The sequence below is a fragment of the Cebidichthys violaceus genome, unplaced genomic scaffold, assembly GCF_023349555.1.
Source record: "Cebidichthys violaceus isolate CVI_PGR_0920_01 unplaced genomic scaffold, fCebVio1.0.p SCAF_15, whole genome shotgun sequence".
Lineage (NCBI taxonomy): Eukaryota > Metazoa > Chordata > Actinopteri > Perciformes > Stichaeidae > Cebidichthys > Cebidichthys violaceus.
This window is the reverse complement of record NW_027176318.1, coordinates 5421780-5440794: the sequence shown is the minus strand read 5'-3', so window position 1 is coordinate 5440794 and position 19015 is coordinate 5421780. Positions and strand designations below refer to the sequence as shown.

Below are 19015 nucleotides of genomic sequence, written 5' to 3'. Positions count from 1 at the left end.
TCATCAAACATCTGGATCTTAAGTTATCAGGGAAACAAGCTGAGCAAACGTTGGCGGCGGCTCGGCTTGCAGCCCCTCCGGGGCGTCCTTTGTCTGTCAAACAGCGTCTAAAAAATGCTGAATTTTAAGGTGAAACTGTTTTATTCAGTGTTTTTTTTTATCAGGTTTTAATCACCGGCTCCGTTGTTTGGGAGAGAAGGAGTACCCCATGTGGATAACTTGTCTCCCGGTAAAAAATCCTGACCGGGAGACGCTGACAATGGCGGTGAAGACAACAACTCCCATGATCCCTCGCTACCCCAAAGACATATTGTGCGTTTAAATTATTATCATTAAATGAGTATAGCCAATGGCATGTCTTTTACTCTAAAGACGGTACAAAAATCAAGCTTTGTAATAATTATTTAACATCAAATGTTCTTAAAAAAACAACAGCATTGGCACAGATAGGGAACCCTATTGACTGCAGCTTGGCGTGGCGATAAAAGTTAACTCCACTGTCATGATTAATGTGGCAGTTTAAAACACTTGCTGCCAGTACAGGCTCTCTGCCATACGTAATGACTTGTCACACTGTTGCTATGTAAAATACTTCTATTACTACTGATGATAATAATAATAGAAATAATTATAATGATGCCATTAGGCACATGTAAACCACATTTAGTGACACTTCATTTACAAACACTACAAAACACTTTTGGTTGCCCTCACTCTAAATTTAACATGTCACAAAGAGAGCGCCATAATGTGAACAGAGTTCTCATTTTGTGGTTTCTTTCCCGTGTGTGTGTGTGTGTGTGTGTGTGTGTGTGTTATGTTTCATTTAGTTTTTTTGGGACGATGTGGGCAGCCGAGTGTGAGTGAAGGTGGCCACCTCCTCGGGAGGAAACCAGCATGATGCACGGCAAATGTTTTTAATGCACACTTGAATGTGTAAGTGGATCTGTTTTTTTCGTGCTCTCTCAGGCTTATTTAAATCACTTAAAATGTCGAGGTCAGGCAAAAGCTTGGAATGAAGTGACCGAGTCATTACTGTCAAAAAGGAAAGGCGGCTAATGGTAACAGGGTTTCGGGGGCCATGCGCTCATTTCAGAATCAATCATAAGCTGAGCGCTGCGCTGAAATGAAAATCATTTTGGAATATATTTTGCAACAGTGAGAAGGAGAGGGTGGATTTTTTTTTTTTCTTTCATTAAGTACACAGTCAAATGAAACAGGCCCCGTGGCCAGTTGCAAACAACATAATTTTTTCTTTCATGTGACTGATGATTTGCGCCGTCTGGACAGTATAGAGGTCCGGGGACCTCCACTCGAGACAAGTAGCAGCATGTGTTAGCCATTTTCCAGATTAATGATGCATCAAAATGAGAGCTGATTGATGCCCCGAAATATAATTACATTTATAACTAAAGTGTGTTTGTTTAAAGACCACATAAGCGGGTGCTTTTTTATTTTTTATAGAATATAACAGAGAGGTTTTTACCTGGGCCAAGCTTATGTGGGCCATGAAAATGTCTTTGTAAAAGTCCTGCTTGGAAACGCTGAAACATTATTTTGTGCAGATTTATGGACATATCGATATGCGGTCCCTCGGGCCTGTATACCGAGGTGCTATGGACAGACAAAGGTGCTGTAAAAAAAAAAAAAAAAAAAAAAAAAAAAACATTAACAAAAGAGTGAGGGAATAACTTCGCAATGGAAAGTCACGACTGCCAAGTCTGAAGCTGAATTTGCCAGCGCAGTAATGTTTGGGGTCAAGATAGCGAGGTTCGCTTCCAATTACTGACTACCCCTCCATCTTACCTCTGCTCCAGACCTATGATGAGTACGCCATAATTGCCCCTCCAAATGATACTTCTCCCTACATCACAAAAGTTCTGTGCTCATCCCAAGTTATCCACTGCTCCGCTGTTTCCTTTCAAATGAACGAGATCAATCTGTCTGTTCAATTTCAGGTTGAACGAGCAGCTATCTCTCTCTTCATTGTCATTGCTTAGCACCTCTGGCTCCCTAAAATGTGTTACTTTCACTTGGGCCTTCCTTAAAGCGCTAGTTAGTACAAAAGGCAGCATTTTGGCTTTCTGCACTTAGTCGAGTGTGACTAGCGTTGAAGAATGGGAGAAGGAAAAGGCAGACAATCAATCATCAAATCTGCGGCACAGAAGCCCCGCTGTGGTTGCCTCGTCCTCCGACAGGCCTTAGTAAGCTGTGTGGAGCTCAGTGTTTGCAGTAGAAGCCGCTTCAGGCAGCCTTGTGTGATGTTACTCTTGCCATCACGTAATTACTCCGGCTGGGATTGGTTTTCACATAAAAAAAATCCTCACTACTTACCGTTCATCTATCAAAAGTTACGACTGCGATAACAAGATAATTCTACTGTAGTCGACTGCGGATGACACTTCGGTGATGGCATCAGAAACCCATTGTTTTCCTTTATGGTGAAATATCACTGAAGTTATCTTTGGCAGCTCCTCTTTTCATTAGCAGTGTTTTCACTCGCTAGAATAGGCTGCGTGTTGGTGGACACTGACCAAAAAACCAAATGACCTTGGCCATCTACAATAGCTCACGGACCGTGCTGCCAGCAACCGTAACTGTGAATAAAAACAGTCGTAGAACTTAACTGTACATCAGAGGTTTGTTGAGGTTTTTTGGAACCGCATTATATCCCTTTTAAATGTTTACTGTAGTTTACCACTCTATAGCACTGGCAAACAAGGAAAAATCACAATAAAAGAGGGAGGGAGAGTTTCCAAGCCGCAGCAAAGCTTTGGTTATGCAAAGTCCGTACAGGGGACAACTGTGAGCAGCCGTGGGAAAAGTGCCTGTACTGCTGGGTCACAGTGAGAGCTCTATGCCCATGTGGCTGAGGGCACTGAAGCTGCTACAGCTAATAGCATCTTTAGTGGCTCTAAGGACGGCTATATTGGCGGTCTGTTGGTCTGTCCACCACTTTGAGTCTAGACTGAAATATCTCAACAATTATTGGATGGATTGCCATAGAAGTTTTACTGACATCCGTGGTAGCCAGAGGATGAATCGTAATGACTTTGATGATGCCCTGACTTTTCATCTGGCACCGCGTTCTAAGTTTCACTAAATTTGGCAAAAATTGCGTGATCCTCTGACTTTTCACTCGCGTAGCGTCACCATGAGGTTGACATTTGTTGTGTTGAGTATAATGTCCCCACAACTTGCCGGTTGGATTCACATGAAATTTGGTACATGCACTCATTTCCCCTCTCAGGATGAATTGCGTTAACCTTTAGCTTTTTCTCTGTAGCTCCATCATGAGGTCAAATCTTCAATTTGTGACCAAACACCAGGAAAGACATCAGCCTCAGCTGTACTTTGTGCAAATGCTAGCATGCTAACACGCTGAACTAAGTTGGTGAACATAATCACCATTATACCTGCTTCACAGCAGCATGTTAGCATTGTCACTGTTAGCATGCTGATGTTAGCATTTAGCTCAAAGCACTGCTGGGCCTATAGCACAGCTGTAGAGTCTTCTTTCTTGTTCTATCAGTTGACGTAATAAATAAAACCAAACAACGTGAAGCGATTAGTCAATATGACGCCTGACCCTCTTCTCCACCCTCCACAGGTTTCAGGAGTACAAAGCCCTGGAGACCCTGGTTGGCCTCCTGACTGATCAGCCTGAAGAAGTTCTGGTAAATGTAGTGGGAGCCGTGGGAGAATTTGCCCAGATACCTGCCAACAAGGCCACCATCCGAAAGTGTGGAGGCATCAGGTCGCTAGTTAACCTGCTGACTGGAACAAACCAGGCATGTTGATTTTTACATAAAGGGTCATCTCATCTTCAAACCACGCATCTATAGGAAATATTGATCGAATGCATGTGCTTTTTATTTGTGTCATTTTACCAGGCGCTGCTTGTGAATGTCACCAAGGCGGTGGGTGCCTGTGCTACTGATATGGACAACATGGCGTAAGTCTCCAACCAGCTAACGCGGCCTTTGACATTTAGAGTACAGTTTACACAAGGCAAACATGTGAGGTGTCTCTTAAAACGTCATTAGTGGCTTGCTCACCGCCATTACTGAATTACCTCAAAAAACACATGTTCTTGTGTCATATGTTTTGTCAAGGGAATGACACCAATTCCAGGATCTAAACACAGTATCATTAACCTGTCATGGCCTGATGCTTAAAGAAATCTACGTTCTTTTAAATTGTAATTATCCAGGTACTTTTCCCTTTCATCCCCGGCTTAATGACAGATTTTAAAAGCTTTGTTTATTGTACCTGCTGTGTTAAATATGGTTGTGGTGTAATTCCCAGTGCTTTACTATAGCTTTGTGGTCGCTGTCAGGACTTGAGCTGGACAGACAGGCATACCTAGAGCCCTACCCTGTCCAAGACTACACGGCTGGGAATAAAACAACACAACACAGTGAACCACAGTCCAGAGCAGTCTTTGTTCTGTGTTCATTTAACCTCACCCTCGATATTGCAGAACATTGTGGAGCTTCCATCTGTGTCTCATTGCTTTTACAAGGCTGTTATGGACTACGAGATCCTTCTTAATTAGCACTGGACACAAACACAACTTAATGTCTGAGTTTGCATTGTTACTTAGCTGTTAATGCTGCCGTGCGAGCCTATTACATTTGTTTGGAGGAAACACCCAAGGGGTTCAATAAAAAAAGCGAAGCATGTCAAAATAAAGCCACTAAACTTCACACAAGAGGCGAAGTGTTTCACGCCGGCTCATTGCTTTCCCCGTGTTTTCTCACGTTATGTATATGACGGCCAGACCGTGTCATTTTTCAGCCTTCACACTTAGTTGTAAACAGAAAGCTCTCGTTTCAACGGCCGCTTGTGTACGTTTTGTGGCGATGGCTTATTTTGAGACATGTATGTGTACAGTAGTTTGCTGCGCAATTAACATAACTCTGTTTCCGGCTCCAACCCAACCCTGTTTTTCCAGAACCCCAGCAATTAGATGGTATTTGGCGAGCCAACAAATATGATGATGATGTACACCACACAGTCAGCTACAGCATTCTTGTCAGTTAACATGACTTCATTTCACAAACAGAAACCTTTTTTTCCTCTTATACCGCCTTCTGTTGATCGACACAATCATTCCCTCGTCGTCGTTGTGATGCAGCTCATCCATAACTGCTGAAAGTCCCACAAAAAAGAAAAGAAACGCTGATCGCTTTCAAGTTTTCCATGAAATACTCACGTGTTTGTTTTCATTCTTAACCAGTAGGCAGTGTGCGGTTAATGACATAGCGCTTCCCCCAAAGAATCCTGTGTAGCTACAAGAGTGAACACACGTTGTTTAATGCCTCCCGGGTTTGCGGCCTCCTCCTCTAATCCATCACTGTCAGCTGCAACTTCATTGCTAATCTGTTTCATACCTGCTTCACGGGAAGACGGAGCTGTTTTGGCGGATGATGTGACGCTTCACTTTTGTTTTCGGGTCCGGATTTAGGAGGCCCTGTGGACTGGAATCTGATGTTATGATCCCTGTAGACTGATTTATGTGCAAAGGGAAGACAGATGGCGCAGGGGACGTCCCTGATGAGTGTTCGCTCGTTGCCAGTCACGGAGATACTGTGATTAGGGAGTGTTTAAGTAATTATGACAGCATTCAATGTCGGCCTTGTTGGTGGAAGCACACATGGGGAACACGTTACATGTTATTTATACCAGACAACGGGTGCACTGTGGCGTAATTCTTTGGGTTCCCAGACCCTGACTGCACTTTTGACTACAGTCATGTATGCGACATGAAATACAGTTCATGCCTAAGTAAACTTCACTCACAGAGCCCAATGAAATATAGAGCGACCTGTCTCTGGCTCTGTTTGATTTGGAAAGAGGTCCTCTTTTTGGCTATGGTTGAAAAACAAGCCACCGACATAAAGTGTAAGTTTGTCTCAGTTTCTATTTATAAGTCTGTATATGAAGCACTATACGCAGATGTATGTGCGTTAACCTCTGGCCCTGGCACTGCTGAGCTTTTCCACGGAGAGTGATTTGAGTGAGCAGACAGTGGGTGAGTTTCAGGTCTGGAGAGGAACTGAGAAGGACTGAAGGCAAGTTGTGATGAAAAACAAATGCTGAAATCCATCAACGCTTTTTATCCTGCCGTTGGACCAGACGGATACAGCCAGAGCTCTGGGAAACAAACATGATCAAATGAGTTCCTCTTAAATCTTTCAAGCAGATAATTATGCTTTATCTGAATGAAATCATGGTGTAAAACTTTTTTTCTACTTCTGTTTATTCTTTCCTCTATTTGACCTCATACTACTTTCTGTCCCTCTCTCACTACAGGATCATCGACCAGCTTGATGGAGTCCGTCTGGTGTGGTCCTTATTAAAAAACCCCAGTGCAGATGTTCAGTCCAGTGCTGCATGGGCCCTTTGTCCATGCATCAAGAATGCAAAGGTACATTTGTCTTCTGCCTCCGTCCTGTGTCCTGTGCGAGCGAAGCACACCAAAGGCACATAGAATGCCCCTAAATCAAAGAGGTATGCTGGGTTCGTGTCGTTTCAGGATGAAGGGTTCTCCCACTCGCAAAACAGAAGCCTGCTTATATCGCCATGCTTGTCTCCTAAGCTCTCCCTCCAACCTGCTGCTGCTGGGAGGTTAGCAGGGGCAGGGCTGTGTCAGAGGGGGCTTACATGAACCCCGGGCTAATACGAAGCAGAGAAGCCGCCTTGGCACACATTGGCCAATCGGGAAGCAGGGCAGGGAGAAAGACTTGAGTAATATCCTGTGCCGTGGCTTCTGATTTCCCCGCCGAAAATCTTCCCTCAACATGCTACTAGTTACAGAGCACAGGGTACCAGATAGTTTCTGTGAACCCACTTCCCTCATGAAAACACTGCTCCAATGCTTTGGACGTACAACATGGTCATGAATACCACTTACAGAGTTTTAGATATAACCATGCGTAGAATACAACACATCAACACAAAGCATTTTCTTTAAAGAAAACCTCACTGTTTTTACACACCAGTGCCTGTTTGTAAGTCTTAGTGAGTACTATTTCATAATGTAAAATCATATAAGTCTTTTGTATCTCCAGTGGGAGCTGTGTGTGAAGTCTGATCATTTGAAAATGAAAACAATCTTTCTAAAGGTAGAAAGAAGTGAGCTTACCAGGCCTCTGTGGTCCACTCCTCATCTATCTGACACACCCAGACTAGAGATGTTCCGATACGGATTCGGATACCTGAACTTGCGTATCGGCCGTTACCAATTACCGATCCGATACCAGTGCGTTAAGAACAAAAACAATATATATATTGATGACGTACAGATCGGCTCTAACGTCATCTGAATCTGCGTGTACATGTAAATCATCCACCCACCACCCTCCTGAATGAATTATTTTCTCTGAATTAGAGACCTGCGTGGACGTTTCACGAGTAGTTATGTATTGTATTGACCTATCAGTGTTTTCTTTAATGATTTACCCAAATGTGTAGAGAGGCTGCTCTCAGTGATTGTAACGTTGCGAACAGTTCCTAGCACTGCAGCAAATATCGTGCATAGTATCAGCATAGTCTTACTCGGCAGTGTTGTCAGTCAACTCTCATTTCAGTTACACATTAACAGGTCTTTGATCCGCTGTGCGCTTGTATCATTTCCAACGACAAACGTAATGTTGTTCTATTAGATTATCGCTGTGATTAAGGTAAACAGCTTGTCAGTGGAACAATCTGGTTAAGTTTAAACAGACATATTGGGCCCAGACAGGTGTCTTTGGGGTGAAGCTCTCTTCTTTTTTTTTTATCTGGCTGGAATTTCTCTGGCCCAGAAGTGTAGCGAAAATGATGCATGGCAACCATATGGAGGGAGAAGGGCGGGGGGGGGGGGGGGACTGCGGACCCACCGTTGAGCGCTAACAAAGTTTGACAATGTTTGTCTGGACGTCAGTGTGCCAATTTTGAGGGAAATTCATGAACATGCTTTTCGGGTGATTTTCCTGGGACAGGGGCAATGACAAGAGCTAAATAGTGCACTCGGCCCGTGGAGTTGAGGAACCTGATACAGCTGCTTCGGCACAGTCGTTATTTAGATAAAAAAAACATGTGGTTCGTGTTAGCAGTTCCATAGTGGATTTATGAGAGAGACGCGGTATCAATGCATCTGCTGGATGCTCCATACAGTGCTGCTGCTGCTCTGTGCCCACAGGTCCACAACTTAAACTCATTTAGTACCATACAAGTACCGTACAGACTTACCAGTGAATCATTCAATTATCTCTTTTCTCCAATCAGGGAAGTACAACCTTCCCAGTCGCACGTAATGGGGTGTATCATTAATTTGCCTGGGCACGGAGGCACATTTGGATGCTTGATTGATTTTTCCTTTTACATTTACAGCCATGTATGTTATAGAAGTCTGATTGCTCCGGAGAAGGAGGTCAGGGTCAGTTCCTAACGTTGGCTTGCCTCCCCTCAGCTTGAGATCACGCACAGCAGATAATGTGTTTTCTATTTAATTTCATCCCGGGTAAGAGGAGGGGAGAGGGAGAGGATAGCGAGGAAGGCCTTTCCGTGTGCAGCCTCATAATGTTGCGGTTTTCAGATCTGGGGGCCCGTCCAGGCCATGAAAGAGATTCTGGCTAGTCTATCGCAGCTGGTGGCTTGAGAGAGCTTCCTCTGTCGCAGGGACTCCCGGGCCAGCCGTCATCAGTATTCCTGAGGAAGGGCTTCCTGTGTGTCAGGGGGGTCAGCTCCTGGCCCCGGCACCCCCCCCCCCCACCCCCACCCCCTACCCTGCACTGCACACATGGCTCATCCTCTGGCACGGCATCACAGGGCCCACACACTGCACCCTGGCCTGATCTCAGCTGGGATTTCTCTGTTAGAGAGAACACAACAGCTACCAAAGTAGCTGTACGCTAAAACTGTAAATCATCTACTGCTTTTCTGTCAGTGCTGAATTTGATGAAATCCCCTAATTTATGGTATGAAGAACGCAGCGTGCACGTAATAAATTCTCTCACTACTGTACCCCAGAGCGTGTGTGCCATACATCCGTTCTTGACATGTAGATGAATGTTCTAGTCATCCGTAATTGTATGCTTTTGAGAAATTTCCTGTTCTATTTTCAAAGCGCTGAACATTACAGACTTGGGCCACCTTGATGTGTTCTCCCGTGGCTGGCGATACGTCGGAGTCGTGACTTTAATACAGCGGCTTGATGTGCCAAGCCGGCGTCTCCACCAGCTCTTCCGCTGTGGTTCTCTCAGCGCTCCCTACGAGCTCGTTGGTTTGGTAGGCATCGCCCCGCAAGTGGCTGAGAGGCCTGTGGTGCCAGCTGGTGCCATGAACTCAAACTGTGAAGCCTTGACTCAACACTGTGTTTCAGTCCGAGGCAAACATTTTAAACGTCACCCCTAAGCTCTAAATTCTATGTTGGCGTCTTCATTATGACAAGTTAGGCTGACAGGAGGAGAGATGTCGACAGAGATGTCAAACTCATTGCTTTGTCCGCCCCAGATTCACAACACAGTTCTACTGTAGGAGAGGGTGTTGTTATTTCTGAAAGCATCTGCTTTACACAGATGAAGATAGTTCTGCTGGTCGGTTTCCACTGATGGGACTTTGATTGTTGCCTGATGAAAATACTTTGTTTGTACTTATTTAGTGTTCTTTGTTTTGTCTGCCTTGCTTAAGATGCCCCTGCGGGGCATCTTCTTCTATCCTCAGTCATTACGCAACCTCCCCTCTTCATCATCCTTCTCGTTCATTTTGACAGAGCACCGGCTAATAACAGACTCTTTGACTGTAGGATGCAGGGGAAATGGTGCGCTCCCTCGTCGGTGGGTTGGAACTGATTGTTAATTTGCTGAAGTCAACAAACAACGAAGTGCTGGCAAGCATTTGCGCCGCCATCGCCAACATAGCCAGAGACAAGGAGAATCTGGCGGTCCTCACTGATCACGGGGTTGTCCAGTTGCTGGCCAAGTTGACGAACACGGTACGAACACTGCTGGAGACAAACAACAATTTTACTATTAAAAAACATTGTGGTTACTGTCCATGTACAAATTACTATCTTTACAATGGATTTTAGTTGGCCTTTTCCTTCTCAATGCTGCATAAACCAGCTAATGAGAAGACCATAGAACGGTTTTGCCAAGAGTCTCTTGCAGAGCTGCAGCGGAGCTTGTTATTCTCTGCACTGTAAAGACACTGGGGACCAATAGCATCCTGTTCTCCTCTCCACAGACCGATGACAGGCTCCGTTACCACCTGGCCGAGGCCGTGGGCCACTGCTGCATGTGGGGCAGCAATAGGGCGTCCTTCGGTGATGCCGGGGCCGTGGCCCCCCTGGTGCGTTACCTCAAGTCAAAGGACAAGGCGGTCCACAAGAGCACGGCTATGGCCCTGTACCAGCTGTCCAGGGACCCCAACAATTGCATCACCATGCACGACAGAGGGGTGGTCAAGGTAAGCTGCTGAAGCTGGATTTATGGCTCCTTACTTTTGCTTTTCTTGCAGCTAATTTACAAAGTAGTTATTTATCTGCTTTATTTGGTGCTTTTGAGACTACATTTGGCATAATTACGTTGTGGAAAATGCCCTTTTGGCCTCCATCCCCCTTGTTTTAGCCATGTGTGAAAAACACAGAGTAATAAACTTTGAAAAGCTGTGACTATTTTCAGAGCCTTTGACCGATGGAGCAGAAACAAAGTGGGTTTTTATTCGTCGGCGGAAACATGACTCCACTTTCTAGCCGTCATGGGAATTCAGAAAAGCAAACAGCTCAGTGTGTGCTCAGTGCCATTTCTCCGGTAGACCCTAGATGCCATTACAGCACAAGTCAAAGGGCTGTAGCTGGGGGTAACTGTTGCTAAGGCCTGTTCCTGGACATCAGGGCAGAATGCAGCAGCGATATGGTTCACGCCAAAGAGGGTCAGAGCTGTTCAAGGCTAAAAGAAACAATGCCCCCCCCCCAACACAAACCCCCGACTCTGTAAAGCTATATCCGCCAGCTCTCTTCATCGTTACAGTTGTGTAGCGCTCCTCCAAAAAGAAACAAGCATTGTTTTGTCTAACATTTGAGCCTGTCGGGCTGTTTCCATGCTCAGCTCCAGAGACTGTTTATGTTTGTCTCTGACAGTAATGTGGAGATTAGGCCGTAATTGATGTCTTGTCACAGATGATCATGTACCCGTATTTCAGCATTTTGGGGTAAAAACACTGCTATCTCCCTCTGCAGTTCAATCATGTTTCACGTAGAAGGACTTTCACATGAGAAATCTTTTTGTGGCCGCAGCCAGTTTAAATCTTTTTTCCCCCTCCTAAATAACAACTGCGATATAAATTATGAAGTGGTTGTGCCATTGCAGCCAGATCGTTTTTTTCCCATGTTCATTAAATGGTGTACTTTAGCTTGATCTGCCGTTACAGTGTATGTGGTTCAACACTCGCCATAATTGGTAGCTGGACTGAACATTGGGTGTTCCGAAAGAGTTGTGTCCAATTTACAAAAGTCGTTAAGCTGGATGCTTTTTGTAGTTCGAGCCACGACAGAAACTGGACATGCCCTCTTTGTGTGTGTGTGTGTGTGTGTGTGTGTGTGTGTGTGTGTGTGTGTGTGTGTGTGTCTATATTTGAAATTCTGTGTGTGTTTGGGCGTGAGTGTGTGTGACATGCCACCGTTTTTAATCCGTCTCTGTGTTTACCCTTATTAATGTACCAGTTGAGAGTTGCAACACTGCTCCATAATGTATTTTTGGACTTTTAAAGAGCTTAATTACCGAAGGCCACGTAACTGCACCAGCGTTGCAGTTGTTCTTAATCTCAGACATGGAAACACAACACAGGCAGCCTCATTGTTCAGTCTGGCCTCGGTCTCAGCCGGTCTGGGGAGGGAGGCCCACACTTACCTGCCTGACCCCGGAGGAAACATTACAGTGTGAGAGCTTGTCAATCTCCTGGATTCGGTGTGCGCTGCAGTGTTCTGCTCCGTGATATACAGGCTTCTGTGAGAGAGAATGTGTTAAAACAATATCCCCAAAAGTTCTTGAATGGGTTTGGAGAGGGTTTATCGAGGATTGATACAGCGCCTTGTGTCTAATTTACAGCCCTGTGTCAAAATCTGGAACTACATCTTTTGTTATTGCAACTGTATTTCAAAGAGCTTTTCTGTGCCACTGAGAAGCTCTCAAAACATGTTCACCCACGTGTCGTATACGATTTCGAACGAGCGAAAGGTCTCTCTTACTCCACAGTTCGTTGAGAGACGTAACTTTCCTCTCTAGCACACTTAATGGTGTATGGCCCAGTCTCTTAAGCTTCACAGGGGAAATCAAGCACAGAAGAGAAAGTATTTCACACTGGAAAACACATTAGCGACCCGTCTCAGTCTTTTCATTTCACCCCTTCCAAAGCCTTGAAATATGGTCCGGAATCAATTCAATTCTATGGTATCAAACATCTTTAAATGTAACGCTTTGGACTTGTTTTGGACACAACCTGCAGCCATTCACAAGTTCTTGTGTAAATCTTTCGGCAACATATTTTCCTGCCGGCCCCTCAGATCGGACCTTGTTCAGGTGCTCGCTCTCACAGGAGATACATACCAGGAGAAAAGAGACTTTCTAGCCTGAGAGGTGAATCACCCTCGCCGTTCCATTTGACATCCACCCTTGGTATCTCGCAGTTTTATACGGATGTGCTTCATTTCGTGTCAGGTACAAAATCAACAAGCTTTACATCGCTTCCAAAAGGACTGGGGATTGTTTGCTGAGACCATAATAAATCTTTGTAGACAGCTTCAGCCAGCTATTTGTACTAAAGAGGCTCTTTCATGAGAAAAGCTCTGTGAAGTAAATTGATGAAAATTACAAAATGCGGATGGTAATTATTGGCAATTTTCAAGTGAATCTATTCTAGAGTGCAAGCTTTTGCCAGATCCTTGTATGTATTTTTCAGCTTTTTGCTAATTCAAATTAGAAAAAATAAACTTTTGTCGCCATGAGCACACTTTGTTTTACCTTTCTCTCTCTCTTACACGGCCAGGATGTCCGTCGTGGAGGTGGACGAAATTACACCAAAAGTGAGGTGAAGGAATAAAAACCAAGCCGAGCATCACAGGGTTTACTTCTACAGTTTCCTCGTTGGTTTAACACGACTTCAGGTTGTGGGTGTGGTGAGCAGATGACACAGGCGCCGTGTGCTGCCCGCTCTGTTATGACTACCATGTTTTTGAGGTCCATGGAGCGTGATGTTTCGGAGCCTTTCGACTTAAGCCTCTCTCCCCGCCATGTTCTCCTGGTTGCAGGGGCTCAGAGGAGTTCAGGCTGAAACTTTTCCCCTCAAAGTCATTGATTTGAAAGCGGCCCTCCCCTCCTTTTTCCTCTTCCTCTTTAGAGACACAGAGAAAGCAGCTTAACAGTCTCTGGCTCACTGGAGGCTGCAGGGAATGTTGTTTACCTTGACTTCCCTCACCAGCTTCCCCTCAGCCCTAGCTAAACACTGCTGTCTGTTTGTGCTGTTTGCCCTCCACAGCGGAGTCTAAAACATGGGGATGCTTGAGTAGAGAGGGGGGGGGGGGTGTTGATGGAGTCGTAATGGCTGTCAGACCCGGCACGGGGAATTTAAACCTGAAAACTCCTGCAGGCAGACGCGGACCGACAGAGCGCACTTAACACCGTGACACCTCCGTGTGCGATAAGGTGCGCGCGTGTGCAAATGCAACAATATGTGCAGCTCTCTCAGACTGCAACCCCCCCCCACCCCCCACCCCCCGCCCCTGGTCCAAGAAGGGAGCGTGTTCCCAAGCTCCCTTCTTGGAGGTCAGGACTCTTCTGGAGCTCTCTGAAGTGCAAAAAAAAAAAACCAACTCAAAAACTCACGATTCAGTTTTTCAAACGTGGGGCAAGTGTTCATGTTACCACGGTCAGGCAATATCCAACAAGTGGTGTATTATGTTCCTAGAGATCCCAGCTGGGAGGGAAAGAGCAAGCTAGGGGGAAAAGCAGCAAAGAGAGACGCGCTTATCTTAGCCTAGCCGTGTGCTTTCGGGAGACCTTATTTGGCGTCGTCTGAATAACATGCTAGGAGGTTGGCAAAAACGCCGCCTCAGGCACTTCTCAGGCATCCTCTCTTTTCACAAAAGAGACTTGTTTAGCGAGCTGCATGTTTTATGGAGCCGGTGGATGTTTGCTTTTGGAGGTGTTTTGGATGCTATTTAAAAAAAATCATATTAAACCCACGGGCAAATGTTTCACATCGACTCCTCGACACTGGCGCATTGAGGAGGAGCCGACGTCTTGGACGGCCGTGAGCCTCTTTATCCCCACAAAATGTGATTATAATCAGGAGGAAGGATATTATTTTCTCAGTTTTGAAACTGGACGTGTATTGTAGTTTCACAGCCCTTTTATGTGCACGTATACACACACACACACACACACACACACACACACACACACAAGCTGGCTCACATCAGCTTTCGTCTGCTTTTCTTTTTACTGTTTATCTTTGCGCTAGGAATGTCTTCTCTCTGCTTCTCCGGCTGTTTGCTAACCACACAAACGTTTTTAAGTTTGAATGTGACATGGAGAGGGGTCAGGGTCGACCTCGGCTCTTCTATGACATGCATCATGAACACAGTAGTGACTGGGAGGAAAATAAGTCTCAGGTTTGCCCGATAGGCCCTGATCAGCCGGCCCGTTCCCACTCCCAAGTCGTCACATACGGAGGCTCGGTCAATGGCCCAAAACTGTGGCGCTCCACGTACCCCTCTAGCGTCAGTTCTGCATGTGCAGGGCTGCCTTTAGTGGCCGTAGTAATTATGACAAGAGTAAAGGAGTCAGGTGGAAAACACAGGACTTTCACCCAGAAGACCTCTGTTGGTGTCCTCTGTGGAGTCAACAGGGACTTATTTTAAGTTAGGTAAGGCACTTAACTTACGTCACATACATAACTTACGTATTGTACTTAACTTTACTGTACCTTTGTACTTAAGTTATAAACATACTTTTTTTAAAGCCAAACCATGATCAAGTAGTTTTTTTTTAATTCACAACATTGAAGTCTATCGGACTAGCCTGCATGTTAAACTGAAGACGCTAAAGGGGAACCCAGTATGTTCAAAAGTGACGCCAAGGGGTCCCGCCCAAGCCTCCGTATCTGACGAGTTGTGAGTGAGACCGTTTTAGATCAGCTGGATAGAGACTAGGTCAGTGTCTACACACACATTTTTACTGATAATGTTTACACAAGTTGACATTTCACATCACTTCCTATGTTAATATGCCGAGCCAGTGCTGAACCGGATGGGAAGGTTTTGAATAAGAGGGGGAGAAATGGAGAAAATGGAGATATGCCAGAAGCTTTAAGAACTGCTGCCTTTAACTAAATTTAAATCAGTGGCTCTTTAGTAGGTTTTAAAGGGGCTTAGTTCTTGGATCGTTTCCCTTTTTTACAGCGACAGTCATTCGACATTGTCCTCTGTGTTGCTCGGGATCAACGGGGATGTAGCATTGCTGCACTGAAACCAGGGGAAACAATCCCGATGGTGTTCAAACACCACTTGTAAGCCTGCAGCAGCATGATCTTCGTTAAAGAGAAATCTTTTTCGAAATCCCTTTTCATTCAGTGGGGAGCGAGACCCTGATGTACGAGGCTTAGAAGTGCCTCAGACGTCTCAGCAGTTACTGTATTCATCAAAGCTTCATTATGTTTAGGAGCGGGGAGTCCTTAAGTGCTTACTTGAGGGATGTAATGTTGCCGTTGGTTCATTATGGATGTAAACAAGACCATCCGAAATAATTGCAAGTGTGGCTTAGGAAACCTCAGTGGCACTCCATTGTGATTCTACCAAGGAGCACACATTGAACACATTTAGATTTGTCCTTTGCACCAGAGTATTTATGCTTGCATTTACTTTTATTTTGATTCAGCCCCACAGCCGCCCACAAGCATAATGTAGTGATTTCGCTGCAGATAAAATAGAGGAAAAAAAAAACCCTCACCCCTCCACAACACATGCCACTTGGTGGTATTCCATATGTCCTGTGTGTTCCCTTCTTCACTCATTTCTGCACAATACGCAACTCTTAGAGCGGACGAAAATCTTTTAAATGTTCGGTTTTATGTAACCCCAAAAAATAAACTTCCAGATTTCTGGAGAACGCAAAAAAAATCTTGTTCTGCAGTGAGATCTAACGGGATCCATTTACACAAGCCACTAATAGTTGGATATAATCTGACCTTTGGAGCGTCGGAAGGGGCTGTCAAGTGGTGTGGTTCATGCTCAGGTTTTTAATGTCGAGCCCGCCCTGAACGAACTTACAGCAGCATGTGTGCTCGCAGCTGCAACCCCTTTGCTGCCGAGGCATGGTTTGGAAGGGTATAGTGGGACACACGCACATGCACACGCACACGCACACACGCACACACACACACACACACACACACACACACACACACACACAGGGACACATGCTGCTTGAGACTGTCGCCTCACAGCCACTGTATATCTCTGCAGGCCGGGTAGTGTGCATTGGCTGCTGCTGACATGGCAACGTGTGCAGCAAGCTACCTGTTTGGGCGCTTGATGAGGGATGTAAAGTGTATTTGGGAATGTGTTCCTGCTGCAAACTGTGACCTCCGTCCTTTGTACTCCGACAGCCCCTCATCCACATCATGGGCTCCGATGACGAGACGCTCCAGGAAGCTGCTGCCGGCTGTGTGCGCAACATCCGACTGCTGGCCCTGGAGAATGTGAAGGCAGTGTTATTTTATTGACCCTTTTATTGAGCTTCAGAGTTTCTTTTTAAATGTGTTTGGGAAAAAAAAAGCTTCAAATAAAATGTATGAGAAAAGTGTTTGAAATATAAGTGGTTTGAATGTGTTTCAATAAAATGTTTTACCTTATTGATGAGTCTGTATTTATTTGAGCTGCTGCTTCCGTCTTAGCCGCAAACTTTTATCCCCCGTTTCAATCAGCTACCTCATCGGGAGTTTTTTTAGGAAGCCCTCTTCTCGCTCTCTGACTGCGATGATAAAAATAAACGATTCTTCTTCACGTTTGATCTCACGCCAAATACCCCATACGTTGTTCAGCGTGAAACACTCGGCGTCCTCTGCAGTAACATTCCTTAAGTAATACACAGGAGACCGCAATATCTAAACAAGATCCACATCTGCTCGGGTTGCTCAACATCCTTTTATACAGTCTGGACACTTCTGCGCTTGCAAAAGAGACATTTAGTACAAACAAAGTAACTTGCTGTTGGTTATGCAGCACCAGCGTGGAATACAAACGTGATGTATAAATATCACACATATCAACACAAAAAAAAATATCGATAACCATCAGGAATACAATATTGTGCCATGTCTCCACCACAGATATGATGAATTTAAGCAGGATTTTCCACATTACTCAGAATTTATTTATAGTAATTTCCAATTTTGTAGGAGTATTTATTATAAATAATAAAAATATATTCTTCAGACATGCTCATTATTTTTGTCAGTAAAAGCTAGAATGTTTTGCTAGTTGGATTCATCTCTGGAACCAAAGTACCTGGTGAGCACCAGCTATAAAAGATCTAATGAAGGATATTTGGGAAAATGCACCAAATTGCCCGGCTCTTTCCTAAAAGTACTTATTTTTCATGTTTTTTTTTGTTGCTGAATATCTTTTTTATAGGCCATTTCTTTTTCTGTACTGTACATTTTTAGACACTACGGTAATGGTGTGCGTGTGCACCTCATTGCAGCTGATCCGGTCTCGTCTGATTCTTTGGTCTTCTGTTCTTGTTTATTATAAACAGGCCATGTCAGGCTTGACAGCCTTTTGCGCAGCAGGTTTTGGTAAAAGACCGTTGGCCTCCACCACTGTTGCCCCCGTCGCATGTCTGTCAGCCTCTCTGTCTCTCTGATCCCACTGTCCTGGTCCCAGTTAGCTTAGATGCTCAGCACTCAACCACAGAGGCTGCCACAAAATCTCATGGGACTTTCATCATTAATATCAGCCACGTGCTAAAATAGAAAATTAGCAAAACATTGAAAATATGTGGTTGAAAATCTTCATCACTCTTTGAAGTTTAAACACTACCAGCTGTTAGCGGGGGTCAGTGGAAGAGCGAGGAAGGAGGATGGTGGATGAGGGAGCTTATTACTCTGAAGAAGCAACTTCCTTCAAAAAAATGAAACTAGGAGCTGAAGGAAGCCACTGACTGCAAACCACTCAGAGCAAATAAACTCACAATGATGAATGGCTCTTTAATTCCATGCAGCAAGCTTTATAACCTCTGCGACATGCTCAGTGTCAAATTTGATACTGTTTAATGGAAAAGCTTTTAGTCACTTCAACAAACAAGGAGGACAACATTGTTTTTTTCTTGAGTGGCTGCTTAAAGTTTACATTTCTCACGCTGTGTTTTTTCATGCTTTTATTTTTAGCTCCGTGATTTTTCTTAATTTGAGCTTCTTTTCTCTTTTAGCGCTAATTTCATAATAGTTCAACATTTCGAGGAATAGCTTATCTGACCTCCTTCCAAAAGTGAGACGAGAAGATTGATATTAATTTCATCTATGCCTTAAGTGCAGCGCTGGAGTGGATGTAGTTAGGCTCGCTTAGCATTAAGGCTTAAAGCAAGGGGAAACAAAGTAAAAATATCCGCCTAGCTATCTGAAGCTACCAAAAACATTGTGTGGCTTTAGAGTTACGTATTGGAATCCACCCGGTACTTCTGTGCACCTGGCTGTTGTCTACCAAGAATTCATTTCAGAACGTAACTTAAAGCCCATACTGAACACCCATCTTACTCTTGGTAGTAAAGTATTATAATAAAAATAAACTATTTGACAAACCATGCAATTTCAACTTGTTATCACTCCCAATGCGTCAAATACCGCACCTTGTTCAGTGCTCCTCAGCAACGACGCACAGAGGCACTCTTTATCGTCTGTATGCGACGCACCGGGCCTGCAACTAACTCCAATGTAAACACAACCTTATTACCTGCTCAAAGCAACTGATGTA

At 44.7% G+C, this 19015-nt stretch overlaps 1 protein-coding gene across 2 annotated transcripts in view; it reads left to right on the top strand.

Annotated features, from left to right (window-relative positions):
- odad2 (outer dynein arm docking complex subunit 2) overlaps window positions 1–16849 on the top strand; it is a 42566-nt gene extending 25717 nt beyond the window's left edge. The window contains exons 16-21 of one of the 2 annotated variants that reach the window (XM_068709474.1): window positions 3611–3791; window positions 3894–3955; window positions 6319–6433; window positions 9794–9982; window positions 10234–10455; window positions 16651–16849. In XM_068709474.1, coding sequence (XP_068565575.1) covers window positions 3611–3791; window positions 3894–3955; window positions 6319–6433; window positions 9794–9982; window positions 10234–10455; window positions 16651–16767 — 886 coding nt within the window. In that variant the 3' untranslated portion in view covers window positions 16768–16849. The remainder of the gene's footprint in view (window positions 1–3610; window positions 3792–3893; window positions 3956–6318; window positions 6434–9793; window positions 9983–10233; window positions 10456–16650) is intronic. The other variant, XM_068709475.1, reaches the window with a different exon arrangement.
- The last annotated feature ends 2166 nt before the right edge of the window (window positions 16850–19015 follow it).